The sequence below is a fragment of the Xiphophorus hellerii genome, chromosome 22 (assembly GCF_003331165.1).
Source record: "Xiphophorus hellerii strain 12219 chromosome 22, Xiphophorus_hellerii-4.1, whole genome shotgun sequence".
Classification (NCBI taxonomy): Eukaryota; Metazoa; Chordata; class Actinopteri; order Cyprinodontiformes; family Poeciliidae; genus Xiphophorus; species Xiphophorus hellerii.
Window position 1 is genome coordinate 17428387 of NC_045693.1, and position 16314 is coordinate 17444700.

Below are 16314 nucleotides of genomic sequence, written 5' to 3' on the forward strand. Positions count from 1 at the left end.
CAAAAAGGCATTTCTATAATTTATATCGATCTTAATGACAAACATGACTCTACTTAATGTAGAACACTGTTGAGTCTCTAGAAAATGAGGAAATACACAACAAAAACCTGAGTCATCCTTCTAACATGTTCTTTAGTTGTAACATTTTCCTCTAGTTAGTTTACAAACATTTATGCATCTTAAATTTTGTTAGATTATAATCACAGTATTGTAATTTTTGAGAATTTTATGTGACAGACCAACTGAGTGGTGTGTAATTACGAAGTGAAAAGAAAATTGACAAATATGTGTATTCAAGCTTCTTTGAATCATAAATACTTTTCATGTCCATCATCTCTGACCAGTTTCCCCATCCCGGCTGAAGAAAAGAGTTCCCATAACACGCCACCACCAACATGTTTCACCGTGGGAACAGATTTGTTTTACATTTATTCTGAAAACCACATATCCTTTCACTTTGTAAATATGTGCAACTCAATGAATACCTTTACAGGAAACCCCAAAATAATACATTCAAATTTATGTTTGTAGTGTAAAAAAGTGGAAAATGATCAAGTGGTGAGATTTTTGCAAGTCACTCTAAACAAAGTACAGCTCCTGAGGAATTTTATCAAAAAGTTGCCTGCAATTCACATTTCCAATAACTCGTAGATTTATAAAAGACATAAACAAAGCTTATGGTGTGTGATGACAACTGAAAAGGAGAAAACTTTAGTTCTAATTAAAGAAAAAAAAAAAAAACACATTCAGGAGGTAATATAGGTTTTATTTATGAACACAGAACAAATTGGATCTGTACATAAAAATTGCATTTCACCCATATAATTATCAAAATATTTTAAACTTGATTAAAACAGATCTTGTACTTGATTTTAAAAGAGAAAACAAATGTGCCATATTAGAAACGATTAAAAACAGTAAAATCTCAAACTACTTAGAAATCTAAAATATCCAACTGTAATGCATTAAAACATACTAATACTCTTTATTAAATGCTATAAATGATTTGGTTGAACTTTATAATCACATGTTCTCGACTTTGCAGGTAAATTGTACATTAACAACGTGGGTGCTACGGAACAAAAACGCAAGTAGAAATATCAGAACCTGTTTCTAGCAGTAGCACCAACCAAAGCGTGTTTGTCCCTCAGCTGTAAAACGTTGGGATGTGATGGAAGGCTACCCTGGCAGTAGCTCCACTAGGCACTGTGTTTGAATCCCTTCCAAGCATGTGACATCAGTAACTTAAGAGATGACATCAAGTACCTCGAATATCGTTGCTTTGAAAGAAAGTTGCATCAGAAGCCATTTTCACACACTAATAAACAAAACACAAATCTTTGGGAAAAAAATATATCATTCTCTGGCTTTCCTCAAAATCACCAACTCTCAAAACAGCAACAGAAACCTCAGAGTGGCTCTGTGAAAAGGGAACGCCGTCACTAATATGCTGCCCTGAGTAACTAAAGCACTTGTGATAGCTGGGAGGATTCTAACAATCTCACCATACTACTGTGAGGCATTACTTGTGAATAAAAACAGATTCCAACAGGTGTGACAGGAAAACCTTTGCAATCTTGACAGACTGACACGTAACCTCAACAAGGTTTATACATAAACTCCCATTTACATTCTCCAAATGCCCTCTTCAGCAGCACCAACAGCATTCTGCTTCACTCTAATAAGCTGTGCCCGACACTCACAAATGCGTCTTTTATCCTTAAATAAGTCCACCAAAAGGATATGGTGTGAGTAGAAAGTAACGAGAAAAGGAAATTGGTTGTTTGTAGATGTTTAGACCGAGTGTCTACAGAAAGTGTGCCTGTCATGCTTTCGCAAAACAGTTTTAGCTGTCGACTTTCCTCCAACCCTGAATGCTTTTTTTTCCCCCACCCGCCAGGTCAACATGCCATTGCTGGTGATTCAGATCCATCTGACTGTTTGTCCAGCGTAGCACATGACTTTTACAGTATGCAAATTTTGTACTATGCAAATGCAAAGTTTGCTGGGTTTACTGTCTTTTTGTAAACTCTGATATAGAAATGGTGAAGCAAAGGCAACAATTTAAAAAATAATGCTAATTTCAACTGTGATACGTTTGAGTTTTAAACTCTTTAAAGTGTTTCCTTTGACTGAATTTTTTTTTTTTTTTAACATTTTTCTCTCGATTTGCAATGATCGCTAAATGACACCTGAAATGATAACTTTAAATGACTAATTTAAAGTTACTCCATCTCCCATTGCACAGGTTATAGATTGTATGTTAGAGTCGGCAGTGTGAAGCTATATTTGCAGTCTAAATACAATTTACGAAAAAGCTGAATTCTCATGGCAATTTGAGTGAATAAAACGCTTTACATATACTTAAATACTAAGATCCTTGGTTTATCAGGCACTGTGCTCGTAGCAGATCAGATTCTGTTGTTCACTGATAATGATGACTTATTTCACAACAGTGATGCCATTTACACCATGTCAAAATATCTCATTCTTTGCAAAACAGAAAAATTGTTCTTCCACAGAGAAACCATCGCTGGCAGTGCTCAGTGCAGATCAGTGTGTGTGTGTGTGTGAGGAGTGCATTTAGGAGTCCAGTTTATTAGCAGCTCTTCAACACCGATGTAAAATGATTCGATTGATTTTTTTTTTCCCCTTAAAATTAAGACGTTTCAGTGGGATGTGATGTTTCAGTGCCAAGAATTGCAACTAATTTAAACCTGAAAACCGGGACGGGAATTAAAATATCAGTACTGTCAAAGTCTAAAGAAGATAAAACAAGCAAGGGGAGGTAAGGAGGGTTTGGAGGAAAAAAACAACAAAAGTTGACAAAAACAACAAGATCCGGCAGCAGATGTTTACTTTGCTAGCAGAGGTCCAAAAGGCCTTTGAGAGGTGTGATGCAGTCCGTAAAGCACCTTGGGTTTTGTTTTTAGGGCTGGGACGGAGTTTTCAAAGCTGCGATGGTCTAAACAAAAAACTTCAGGCTTTCTCATCCTGCCCTTGAAAATGTTGGTAGTGATAGGAAATGGGTTGCAGGTTGGTGACATGACCAATACCTTTGGTCACGCCCTCCCTGAAGAGCATCTTAGCCCCCACCTTCAAATATTCAGGGTGTTTGATGAACTTGAAGAGAACCACTGCTTTTTCGCCTGTTCTCAGCTCCTCCTGTAGCATAGCAATATAGTAGGAAGAAATAATGAAAGCAAAGAGCATTATTAACAGAGGCAATTGGTCATTACAGTATAAATTGATAGATTTTTTTCTCCTATGGATAAATAAGAGTCAAAAAAGAAGTCAAAGAAACCATTTTCATTACGCCCCCTCCTTTTTTTACAATTTATAATAATACTTTATCAGTACAAACATGTATTATTTACATATTATGAATTTATTTACATTTGATGCACAACTCAGCTCCACACCTTTGTCCCTCCTGGATTACTATATAAAATATTATTTTTTGCCAACTTTTACCATAATCGCCTCTTCCTCCACCATGCATTTTCCAACATTTCTTTTGTTTTGTGAAATTTCTGCAAAATTGCTTATATTTGTGCTTTGCCTTACTAATGTGATTCCACAAATCAAACCCACAAAAGTAGGCATAAACAAATTATATGTAGAAAAGGGTTTTTAAAATTGAGTGGACCTCAAATTTGACCCCCCTACTCTGTCAGTAAACGTTTGTTGAATGTTTCCTGGAGGTAAACGGTTTCTTCTTCCTTTGAAGATAATATTAGCTGTTTTATATTTAACCAGATGTCATAATTTTAGTGAATTGATTGGTTTTTAAACACTTCTCAAAATAGCTTAGTGGATTAACTAACCTTGCCATAAACAGCTTCCACTGTGGCGGTCTGTCTCACATTTCCAATGTGCACAGTAACCTGGAAGCCTTTGTGGAAGGTCTTGGCATGAAAAAGCAGGACAATCTCAGCCTCAAACATCCAGCAGATAGTAGGATCCATCTCTGGGCTCACCATTACCATACCCTGTCAGTGGCAAATCAGAACCATCTTCAAATATAGCATTGTGTTTATTGAGGCGACTGACACAAATCTATGTAAACTAACTAAATCATGTATTTTTACAGTACAAAGTACAGAAAAATCAAACATGAAAGATGCCTTTCAAACAAATCGCACAATAGAAACCATATGTAGGGTCCCACCTTGCGTAATAGTGAGCGGTCGAAGTTTCCCAGAGCAAGCGTTGCAGCCTGGCCCGCCCTGAGTACCCTGCACGCCGAGCGGTTTCTTTGGATGCTGCCAACGGTCAGCTTGTGGAACTGGCCCAACTCTGTGGGTCCTACTACAAGATGATCCCCCTCGCGACATATTCCACTGAACGACCAGACACGAAAAATAGGGTTAAGGTATTGTCCTCGGGACATTTTGCTTACTTAAAACAAGCATCTTCCCAGACTGACCTGTACAGAGTGCCTCCTACCACTGTCCCCACTTCTGGAACTGTGTAGATCTCATCCACCTGAAGAGAAGCCCACAGTCATGAATCAAATCAAATATATATGCACCAGAGGGAGTGTGTGTATCGCAGCCAGCTGGTTACACATTTGCAACAACGTTGGACTTACTTGAAACTCTGTGAGCTGTTGCATAAGCTCTTCCTGCTCTTTGCTGTTGCTGAGAGGAGGGATGATGTTGAAGAAGACCTTGAGCATGTCTAAGCTTTCACCAGTCACACTGGATAAGGTGAAGATGGGTGTGATGCTGCCAAGGACAAGACAAACATCAAAGTTGATTCCTATTTTCCAACATCCATTGTAGTTAGTAGCATGAACTACAGATGAAACACAGATGTGACAGCAAAGGAAAACAAATCAAATAGGGTTTTGCATCTGGAGTCACACCTGGGCGACTGGGCGAACTGCTGTGCTGCTGTGACTGCGTCGTCGGTGCTGCCAACAACCATGGGCACTTTGTTGCAGCCTGGCTGTTTCAGGACCCGCTCTAGCTGCCGCACCGTGCGCTCCACAGTGGCTCGGGTGCAGAGGTCTACTTTGCTGATAACAATGAAGATGGGGACCTTCAAGGCCATGGCGAGACCCAGATGTTCTCTTGTCGTACCGGCTGAAACATAATGAGGAGAAGCGGGACACGGTAGTTAAGTAGTAGTTTGTTTTTCACTACCTTCGGCTAGTTAAGGTGCTCTTCTGTTTAGCAAGCAAGCAGAAATTGAGTGAGGGCATCTGTAAGGTTAGGAAGAATTTCCTTTCCTGTCCAAAATATCCAAGTACCCAGAATAAAAAGTTTAAATTCCTATGTGTAAAGTAACTTCTAACTAAGATGGCAGTGGTTTATCAATGATGGCGAGTTGTGTTTATTTATAAACAAAGTTGAAACCTGTACCAACGTCATATATGCAGCAAGGTATTTCACGGGTCTGATATCGCTCCAGACTTGATCCACGTTACCAAAACACTCCAGAGTGCTGATACAAGCCAACAGCCACTTAAAATACCCAGATCTCTTGTCAGCTCTGCAGCAGTGAATCCATATGTAGTACATGCTGGGTAAACACAGACAGTTATTTATTCCTCAATTCAATTCTGACTGCAGCTAATATTTATAAGCAAAACAAGTAAATCATTCCTGAAAGTAAAGATGATTACTCGCCTTTGACTTTCAGGCTTGCCACCCACGACCCAATGTGATCCCAATGCTTTACAAGGATCCATTACTCTGTTTCATAATTAAAGCTGGAGCTCATGTCCTGTCCCATCTACGGCGTAGTTAAGATGGTGTTCGTTCTTGACCTCATTTTAGCTGGAGTTTCTCGTTTCAGAGCAGACTTAAAGACAACGACGGCTACAGTGCAACAATTTAGAAAAGTGCACTGCATGTAAATATGGTTAAATGATAAGGGATGCACATAAATGTGACTGAGTTGCTATAACCAACAACAGTGGACAGTTGATTGGATGTAGGTATTAAATTTACATCCAGAGCAAATAAAAAAAGAAAACCAACTCACTTAAATCCAGCAGGAGTTGAACCCTAACCGTTTCACTCGGATGCTCAGCTCTTAAATATGATCTCTGCTATTTGCAATAGGAACACTCTGCAGGTGTACCAACAACTTCATGTGATTTTTTTACCTTTGAATTCTGCTTCTGTAACTGAATAAACAGAGTGTCAGTGAAATCTGCTTACGGCAATCTCACCTGGATCTGCATTTCTAGCAAAATTCACGCCTTCAACTAAACAGAGATACTGTGCCAGCTTCCCTGTCTGTGTAATTAGCATGCCAGCTCAGGTTACACAGTGCTTCTTTCCTGGATGCATACTTCTTGCTCCAAGTCTAATTGCTTAGCAAAAGTTTAACAATATACTAATACATAATCTACAGATATTGATGCTGTGCTAAAGTTTTATGGACATAGGATTATTTTATGGCTTCTAAAGCTGAATCTGTATTTTTTTTTTCTTCTTTTATCGGTTTGTTTGCAGGAGCCCGATTTGGAGTCAGACCAGACACATAACTATGTTCTGTGTGTCAAATAGCTTTGTTTAAAATGGATGCTGCTGGAGATATTTTGGGACCAGCAAAGATGTGGAGGGTGGAAGCAGAGATGGGTGTTGGAAGGTGGATATGTTATGTAAGCTCAGATCCTACATATCTGCAGTGTCATACGTAACAACTCTGTATGTGCGAGTCGAGTTATTTTTAACTGCGTCACAGAAATATGTGTTAACCATGTAGCAGAGCTACTCCTTACTTGTGTTACCTGAAACAAGTCATGCAAGCTCAGCATACATTTTTAAATGTACAAGAATCAAATGATTGTAAAGTTTAGTGAACATAAACGTACCAATGCCAGTGTTTGCGCTAACGACCAACATAGCAAAGTCTGGACAGTAGCTGGTGAGGCCAAAAATGGTGGTTTTCAGGTACTTGTGGTGACCAGCCAGATCTATGAACGTGATCATTTTAGAGGCACTCTCACAGATCTCCTCTGCAGTGCGAGACTCGCTGTAATTTACAACCTAGGAAAAAGCAAAGGGAGATATGATTATATTTCATGATTCTGCAGCCTATTACATTTTGGTTTGATTAGCGAGCTAAAGTAGACATTAATAATACCCTTGACATTGGTCGTTTCTCACCTCTCCTTTGCTGTTGAAGCCGAGGATCTCAAAGCTGATGCTTGATGTGCGCCCAGTCTGGATTTCATGCAGGTGCCTGAAGAGGTTGAGTCTCGCTCTTCCCCGGCCGTTGTCCAGCTCGCCTTGTGTTAAAACACCCAACAGAGTGGACTTACCAGAGTCCACGTTACCCAGGACTGCCACTCGTAGGTCTAAGAACTACAGAGGAGGAAGAGCAAGGAATACAAGTTAAAAAGAAACGGTCAGATAATAATAAAATAAACAAAAAGTTGATAAAAACAGAATGCATTTCTAGAAGCTGAACTAACCTGCTGATCATCGGGCACCTTTCGTATGAGAACTTCAGCAATCTTCCGAGGAATATCAGAGTCGTATTCTACCTCTCGTTCTCTAAGAACTGCAATGTCAGCTCCCACTCTATTAAAAACAGTTGTAGAAAAAAAACTTAAATTCTATCAAATTGTATCATAAAAATATTACATATATTTTATTCTGGAAAGCAAAATTTTGTTTGTGTTAAGGGCAGCAGAGGATTAAATGACGCACTCATCATTCCAAGTACCGACTGTACAGTCCTGCGGGGATAAAATTACAATCTGGATACGCGTCAATGGATCAGCTGTAGCCTCCGTAAGTCTACGTGCTCAAATATAAAGTAAGCAGGCTATACTAATATACTAAATGTTCAGATTATTATCATAGCACATTACATGGACGCATTTCAAGGTGTAAATGCAAGGAAACATTAGGCTGTGAAAGAGTGAATAAGATAGTATGGAGAGATCCTTCTTACACCTCGTCCACCTCCAACCATAAATACAAGATCTTGCTGAAAATGAATGCTTTATGGACTGACATTCAATATTTAACATTCACACGATGCCCCAGTAAACAAGTTTAGGGCCAAAGGTTGCACAACAGCATATTATTGCCTGTCTGGTTATGCAAGCACAATAAAAGCACAGAATAAAACAGGCATCCAGGACTCACTTCTCGGCCAGCCTATGGAGTGTTTTCAGCGATGCCCTCATGTCCTCCTCTGACAGTCCCACCAGCATGCCATTGTCCTCGACACCTATTTGATAGACGGCTTCGCCCCGACCCTCCTGCAGTCGCCATTTCATTTGTGTTGCCAGGTGCTCAAAGCGGTTTTGTGTGGGGTTCACCAGCTTTAGCTAAAAATGACAAGAGCTTTAGAAATTATTGCTGGACTTAAAGCCAATCTGTAAAAGTTCACAAATCGAACGAGCTGTTGAACATTAGTAACAGACAAACTAATATATGAAACTTAGGTTTAGTGTAGGACTAGAGCAAATGTTGAGTTACTAAAAATAATCCTGCTAATCCACTTGGCTGTTGTGTTTCCACACAGAGGCTGCACCTATGATTCTTCTGAAATATTTCTCTGTTAGACTTCTAGCTACGTGATTATGAAACAACAAAAAACAAGTACTGCCAATTACACGGCTGACGTACATCAGTCATTTTTGAAGTATTCAGTGACCGGCTCCGGTTTCTTTAAAGAAAACCAAAACATAAAACAAGGTTCTTGCTTACCTTGTATTCTATGTTTCCCTCTTCAGCCTGAGAGATAGGATAGTCAAACAAAGAGAGACAGAAGAGGAACAAATGCTGTCAAACAGAGAATTGCAACATTTGTTCAAAGATAAAGAGAAAACCAATCTGACTGAGCAGTAAACACCGGGCTGTGAATAGTCTGGCAATGACTGCTAAACCACAGCTGCCCTTATTATACATGTCTCTTCTATACCATTAGAAGCTATTGTTTAAAACCAATGGTAATTAAAGTCAAGTGCAATTACTTTATGGGACAAACAATTTATGATTACTGAAATAGAGCTGGTTATATTCAGCGGATCTGAAGCTGAAGCCAATAAAATAGGTGTTAAAAAAGAAAGGGAGATGGGCGCAAATACAGATTAACTTAAAGTGCAACCTGTTTGCCAACAACTTTTAGTAATGTCTAGAAGTTTAAGACAAGTCCTCCTGTGTTTATTAACTCCGTGTTACTACACATAGATACCTCAATATTCATTAGTTGTTTTTAATTTGTTTCAATAAAGTCACTGGGAGCTGTACGAGTTGAGGTATTTGTCCCAACGAGTGAATGTCGGTCAAGCTGTGACCGCCTCCCTTATTTACAAACACAGCTGTTCCTCTGCTAGGCTAGCTAGCCCACTGCTAGAATAAATAGTAATAATTAAAAAAAAAAAGATGATAAAACCATTAATTGTACAATACAACTCTATTATATAATAAACAATGAGTGAAAATTTGGGTCACTTTGACCCAACATAGACCGCTCACATGTTCTCTTTAGTTCACTACGTGTCACCAGTTTCAGAAAGAAAAGTTAGCCATACAGGAAATAACAGAAAACATTCGCGTTTCTATGCAGTGGAAGCCAGAAGGCATACAGTATATTTCCTGTTTGTTCCTTGTTTTTCTGAACTTCTTTTGTGTTTCTCGTATGACTTCATTTCGACTCGTTTAATTGTACTATATGGATTAACATCAGCCTTACCTCTGGGGGTAGATATGGGGTGTTATTGCTCGGTTTGAAGTTGCGAGGAAATCGAGTTCTTGCTTTCTTGCTCTTTGCACCAGCCTTTTTCGAGACAACCCCGTTGCCATTTCCTGGCTTGTGGTTAGACGCGGATCCCTGAGATCCACCGGAGCTGTGCCCGCTTGCTGACCCAAATAACTCCGATACCCGCGCATCCATCGGCTTCTTTAGGACCGAGCTTGCTAGCTTACCTCAGCCTGTCTAAATATGCTGCTGTAATATGGAAAAAAGCATCTAGGCCAGGCATGTGTGTGCCTAGATTTTAATAAGGTCACACTTCTGATTATCGATTACATTCTCCACAATATTAGCAAAGTCTCGGCTTCCTCCAAAATCTTCAAATCGAACAATAACACTACCTCCAACCCTGAAGTGCTGTATCGTTTTAAGTTTTCAGCTACCTACGTCACAATACGAAAAGCATTTAGGTGCGCTTGATATAATACACCGTAAAGCGCGTGTGAGCGGTTCGTTTTGATTCGGCTTCCACAGCACTTTACGTAGGTTAAACTCCGCCCGGCTAACTGGAAAGATTCACAAAACATTCTCAGATAGGGAAACCGTGTTGCGAGGCTTTGCATCAGACGAAACCGGAAAATACCTTTTGTTTACAAAAGATTATGAAAGTTACAAATGATTTTTTTTTTTTACCAATAAATGGTAAAGAGATGGCAAATGGCAAACCACATTTGTGACCATAGCAAAAAGTAAATTTGAAAACGCTGTACATTATGCCTCATTTCTTAATTTGTGCTTTATAAGGGTATGATGACATGGTAATATGTTATGAATTTTTAAAATGCTTTACTTATGTAAATAAAAATGACTATTTCTCACTTGAAGAATAAAGAATAAGAACAATTTATATTTAAAATATGCAAATAGTATTTTAGTTAATATGTTTATAGGATTATTCGAATTAAACTCCCCTGTTGAGTGTCAAAACTATTGAGCAATACTTTTGTTCTAAAGCAGTGTCTGTGTGAGGAGCAGTTCAGGTCCTATATATCTGAAACTGATCCATTGTAGACACGGTGTTGTTGAGGATGACTAGGGGAGGAAGTGAGGTGGGTTTTCTTTGGATGTCCACCTCATCTCCACTGTATAATGAAAGGCATCAGGTTTATTATTCATATAACATGACTAGCAGATGTGACCTTAATGTAATTTTTCCATCACATAAGACCCGCAAAAATTCACAATGACAGGTGAGTTAAGGTCACTGCTAGGACTGTCAAGGTCAGATTATTCAGTGACCCAACCCTCGTAGGATGTCTTGACTCGTCTCCCCTGGTCGCTTCTATATCCATTAATTCTTTGAAACTAAAGCAAATCTACATGTCAGAGTCAAGAGAAAGAATTTCAGAGATGATGACATTTGACCAAATGACAGGTTGTGTTAATGACTCGTGCTGCCTTACAGGATGAGTCACTAATGTGCAAGCCAGTCATATTTTGAAAACAACCTTTGGATTTCAGAGAGGAGTGCTTATGGCTATAATGTGAAAGTCTAGGAGGTGGAATTTCACGGTAATTCTGAGTGTTTTATTTCACACTCTCAGATAACAATTGATAGGTAAAACAACAAAAGTTTTTCATGGCTACATAAGTCAGAAGTTGTAGGAGAGCCAACAATGTAATAATATTCAAATAACTAAAGCTGTAAAAAGTAAAAGCATTGCACTATATGAGAAATTTGCCACCAATTTTTATGTTCATTATATGATAGTTACTGTTTACACAGTATAGTAAGTTATATCTGGTTGTTTGCTCTTTTGATGTGTTTATATTGAATATAATGTGTGGTATCGACAATCATGTGTCTTTCCTCTTGTTTACAGATTGATGGTTTCATTTTTTTATATTGTTTTACTGTATATATTGTGTACATTGATATTTATTAAAAATTGTTTGTTTTTAACTGCCACTCCTTGTTAGTGCAGAATGTATGAAATTTGAGAGAGGGCCAGCCTACTCCCTTGAGTGAGATGAATTCTGGCATTTTGTGAAACTCAATTCTGATTGGTCACAAATCCTGTGATGTCGGGGCTCAACCCATTCCATCTTGACTGAGAGAAGTGTTTGGAGATTTCTAAGTCTTTTTTTTCCTGTAGCTTTCCCAAGCTCTGCATTCCAACTAAAAGCTTCTCTGTAGCTGTTCCCTTTCGCCCACCATGAGTTGTCCCTTGGTAAGCTTGCTCCTTGTTGGACTGCTTCACCAGACCACGATGGCAGTCCGAATGGACAAACTAGCAGATCGCAAGATGTGCGGAGATGCAGAATGTTCATGTAAGTCAGAATATTACTTACAGAGCTGTTAAATATATAGAATTGTAATGTTGAAACTACACTTAAATCAACAATCAATTGAGACATAGTTTATGTAAGTTATGTTTTGTCTTTGCTTCATAAGATGTTCTTTCAATGGCCACAGCTGTGGATGACTTCATAGCTCCTGACTGCAGATTCATCAACATTAAAAAGGGTCAGATGGTTTATGTGTATTCTAAACTCATACCACCAGATGGCGCTGGAGTATTCTGGTATGGAAGTGTAGGTGGATATTTATTGAAATCCACATATTAGAAAGCTACACAATTAAATCCTCTTGTCGCCAAAGATATTATAACTATTTAGTTATTTTTGTTTCAGTTTAAATGTACAAGTGTTTTACTGTACAGTAAAATATTTGTTACTGTACATTTAGACTACAACGTTGTGTTTTCTGCCAGGTGTACAGTGAGCGGTATGTGGACCAGATGGGTAGAACGGGATATTTCCCTGCAACTGTGGTGAAAGAGACCAGGACGTTTACAGACAACACAGTTCGGAAGCAGACGACTGTGAGTGTCTGTCTTTCATTTAAATATTTCCTGTTTGTTTTTGTGAATAAATTGTGCCTTTAACCTAATATTCTGTTTCATTTTTAGGATATGGACTTCTATTGTGATTAGTGGACAAGAGACAGAATATTTTGGAGTTTCCCTTTCATTATCCTGTTTTTTTATAAAGAGCACTCATATCTGTCAAATTCATACATCATGTATAAAAATAATTTGATGTATTGCATTTAGGAAGACAATTTCAGATTCTTCTCTCTTTGTAACACTTCTTTCTACCTTTGCTGTTTACATAAAATTTTAAGTTCAAGTGATTTTTTTAAATAAGAAAAAATATATGTAACTTCAAATGAAAAACAATAAAGGTACAGATTTCTTTTCAGAGATGGGAATTGGGTAATTTTCTATTTCTGTCACAGTGTAGATATATTGTAAAATTCAAAATTCCATAATTAGCATCAGCCATAATTAGTAGTCTTCATGCTGAATAAATCAGATTCTTTTCTTTTATATGAGATGTGTGTTGATAATTATACAACCTTGCTATGTATCCACATGTGAATGTTAAAGTTTATAGCTATGCAGTACAAAGATGTCATGACTGTTGTGGACAACAAAGGAAAGGCCCCAAATCCTAGCACAGACAATCAGAGAGACACAAATGTTAACTCAAAAATTAAACTTAATAATAAGCGTATAGACATTTGTTACAAACAGTTATTTTTATACATAGGAGAACTACACACAGGCAACAACTGGAGCAAAATGGCAAAGAAAACTAAAGACTGGCAGATGGGAGATTCAGACAACATAAAATAAAGTAATAATATTAATTTATTCATCACTTTGTTAATCCATATCCAACATTACTTCTGTTTGCTGACAAGAATTCAATGGTTTGTTAGAGGTCATTAATGACTAAGCAGCACCATGAACATCACGAGCTGCAGCAAACACACCAGGTTTCTCTTTAATCCATCACCTGAAAGGGAGAAAGAGGATACCACAACGACTACCATGACAAATCTACCAAGACATGACAATCTACCTAAATGAACAGGCTGTGGAAAGAGCATTAATCAGAGAAGCAGTCAAGAGTCCCATGATGAGTCTTGAGGGGCTGCAGAGATCCAAACAAGAGGTATAATCAGGCAACAGAACATCTGCTGCTTCTCCGCTCTACATATCTAGTCTAAAATTGGTAAGAAGAAAATCAGTTTTAAGCCAAAATCACAAATTGTTATTATGTCATAAAATGTTGGTGACACGACAAACCTATGGAAGAAGGTGCTCTGAGTCTGAACCTTTTGGGCTACAAGCAACTGAAATTCATCTTGGAAATTATGTTCAAAGAAGTTTTCCTTTTAGTCTGATTGAAACTGAGCTATTTTGCAACTAAGATTTTGTGAAAACTTTTGATTTATGGATGTGCAAAGCTCACAAAGATATACCCAAAACAGAGACCAACTGCTATAATAGCAGTGTAAGGTGGTGCAACAAAGCATTGATTTAATGTGATGAAATACATATCTACGTCACATTTTTAAAATATATTTGTTTAAAGAAAAGAAACAAAAACTAGCAGAATTTGCCTTCCATGCCCCAACTATGCTCCCATTTGTGTTTTTGAATAAAGTATAGCCAGAATTAATTAAATTGAAGCATCTGTTTTTACAGTGATGAAATGTAGAAAAGTTCAGAGAGGAAGGAATACCTTCAGAAGGCACTGTAACACAAACTGTATACTAGAAATAAAACAGCATCCCTGTAGAAATATTTAAAAGCTGCTTCTCATTTTGTGACTAATTTTATTTTCCTTTAAAACATTTTGTATGATTTTTTTTTTAATGTCAGAAGGTTTTAAGATGTATAATTATCCTTTTCCCAAGATAATTGCTTATCAACTTGCTTGAGTGTACACATGAACCAGTCTACCCACACATGCGGCTCAAAAACAATCATCCTGATTAAACACAGCCTGACTAATGTTGCTGTTCAGGTTGTTCCCGAATAATGATTAAATGTCTCTTTTTATTGGTATCTCATTTTTGTGTGTAACAGCACCAAGCCAAATATGATCCTGAATATAAAACATTAATAAAACCTCCCTTAGCTGCATCTCTTAGTGGGTGTTAAAAAGACAATCTTGTTTCTATGTCATATCACAAAACTTTATGTGACAACTGCTTATTCTCCTTAGTTTCTACCAGCGTGGCTTCAGGCACTCTTGGAAGGGACAGCTTATAGGTTTAGGAAACAGGGCTGTCACATGCAGTATCGACCTTCTCCTGTTCCCTTTCTGTTGAAATCAATAAACTGCATTAAACGTCCTCCCACAAAATGTCACTCTGCAGAAACACACCTGAGGCATGCATGTCTGTGGAATATGCGGTAAAAACAAAATAAAACAAAAAAAAAAACAAGGTAACAAAAACAGCATACCTCACCATGCAAGACTTTTGAAACAAATTGGGATCATTAAACAGTATTCAAAGAAAAGTGATTGCTTCGAGTCGTCCAAAAGAGGTAGAAAGCTCAGCATCTTTTCCGCTGATTGCAAATTGAGGTTGAGCGTGTATGGGTGTGTGTGTGTGTGGGGGGGTCTCTTCATGAAAAACAGACACATCACAGTAAGTTAAGTCAATCTTTCAGGAGACAGCTGTAGCTTTTGGCTGTTGCCATCATTATGGGCAGGGGTACTGTGACACAGGAGATTGATGCATGTCCACGCTCATAAGTGTATGTGTGTGGATTTACTGCTTGAGCTCAAAGGAGCAGCTGCAACACACAAGCTATGGTGGATTTTGCCCTCTCTCTTCCTTTCCCTCCAGTGTCACACTCACACCCACAACTCTACTGCCAGCAGCAGAGACCTGCCAGTCTGCAGCATTTCAGAGGGAAATTTTAGGCAAACGAAACATGAGTCCTTTGCTTCATAATCCCAAAATCTCTTTCAGTTTATGATAATTAACAGAGGATCATTTCACAAACAAATAAAATTCTCCAGGGAACTGAAAAAACCCCCCACTCTGTCGGTTGATTTTGAAACAACATCACCTATCTCAGATTTAACTGTGAATCTATCTGAATTAAAGGGAATGAAACGAAGATCATTTAAAGTGCAAACATCTTGTGAATCTCCCCAGACAGAGGATGAATCAGGATAAGTATTATTTTTTTTGTTTGAAGCAGCTCATTTCTTTTAATGAGCAAACAAGCAGCATTGTTCCCCTGAGAAAGAGAGAGAGAGAGAGAGAAAAAAAACATATTTACTCAGGACAATGACAGAGCTTATTTGCTTTTCTGAAATGTGATGGAAGAGTTTCTATTTTGTGCACCTATTCTTGACTTTCAACGAAACTGGTTTTGTCTTCAAGGTGCCTTAACAATGGAATTTGTCAGCTCAAATTATCCTCATGAATGTCAAGAAATGCCAGCTCTCTGCCCGTGTGATTTAATCAGTCAATCAGTCAGCATAAATCTGCTGCTAAAGCTTGATGTGGGGTGGCACCTTTTAACCTGATTGATGGTGTCAACTCTTCAAAATGTATTTGTCAATCTAAATTTGCTCTAAAGGTGTGGGCCCAAGAAAAAAGCATGTTAAATTACCTTGCAAATGAATCTATGATCTTGAATGTATTCAGGGTATATTTGAAATGTAGGAGGAAAATGATTTATGTTTTCTTTCTTTTCTGCAAATAAAAATCTGGTAAGTGTGGCACGTATTTGAATTTATCTCCATTAAATAATAGTAAGGTGG

At 38.1% G+C, this 16314-nt stretch overlaps 2 protein-coding genes across 2 annotated transcripts; one reads left to right on the forward strand and one right to left on the reverse strand.

Annotated features, from left to right (window-relative positions):
* Positions 1–745: 745 nt before the first annotated feature.
* Positions 746–10128, reverse strand: gtpbp2a (GTP binding protein 2a). Its single transcript, XM_032552381.1, has 12 exons — positions 9673–10128; positions 8685–8711; positions 8118–8302; positions 7436–7544; positions 7128–7325; positions 6833–7007; positions 4871–5090; positions 4595–4730; positions 4430–4488; positions 4172–4343; positions 3828–3992; positions 746–3165 (listed from the first exon to the last, which is right to left on the reverse strand). The coding sequence occupies exons 1-12, from the start codon at positions 9871–9873 to the stop codon at positions 2980–2982; spliced, it is 1833 nt and encodes a 610-aa protein (XP_032408272.1). The 5' UTR covers positions 9874–10128; the 3' UTR covers positions 746–2979.
* Positions 10129–11676: 1548 nt separating this feature from the next.
* LOC116712587 (otoraplin) lies at positions 11677–13064 on the forward strand. The gene is made up of 4 exons (XM_032552388.1): positions 11677–12003; positions 12128–12267; positions 12447–12557; positions 12645–13064. Exons 1-4 carry the CDS (start codon positions 11889–11891, stop codon positions 12666–12668), a joined length of 390 nt encoding a protein of 129 aa, XP_032408279.1. The 5' UTR covers positions 11677–11888; the 3' UTR covers positions 12669–13064.
* The last annotated feature ends 3250 nt before the right edge of the window (positions 13065–16314 follow it).

Bases quoted from the DNA above. Each gene is read 5' to 3' on its own strand.
- gtpbp2a (XM_032552381.1), bottom strand. From the start codon at position 9,873: ATGGATGCGCGGGTATCGGAGTTATTTGGGTCAGCAAGCGGGCACAGC. The intron at 7,545-8,117 runs GTGAGTCCTGGA...TGTTTTTAATAG, and splicing joins CTCCATAGGCTGGCCGAGAA to AGTGGGAGCTGACATTGCAG. The intron at 4,489-4,594 runs GTAAGTCCAACG...GCTTCTCTTCAG, and splicing joins AACAGCTCACAGAGTTTCAA to GTGGATGAGATCTACACAGT.
- LOC116712587 (XM_032552388.1), top strand. From the start codon at position 11,889: ATGAGTTGTCCCTTGGTAAGCTTGCTCCTTGTTGGACTGCTTCACCAG. The intron at 12,004-12,127 runs GTAAGTCAGAAT...TTGCTTCATAAG, and splicing joins CGGAGATGCAGAATGTTCAT to ATGTTCTTTCAATGGCCACA. The intron at 12,558-12,644 runs GTGAGTGTCTGT...TTTCATTTTTAG, and splicing joins CAGTTCGGAAGCAGACGACT to GATATGGACTTCTATTGTGA.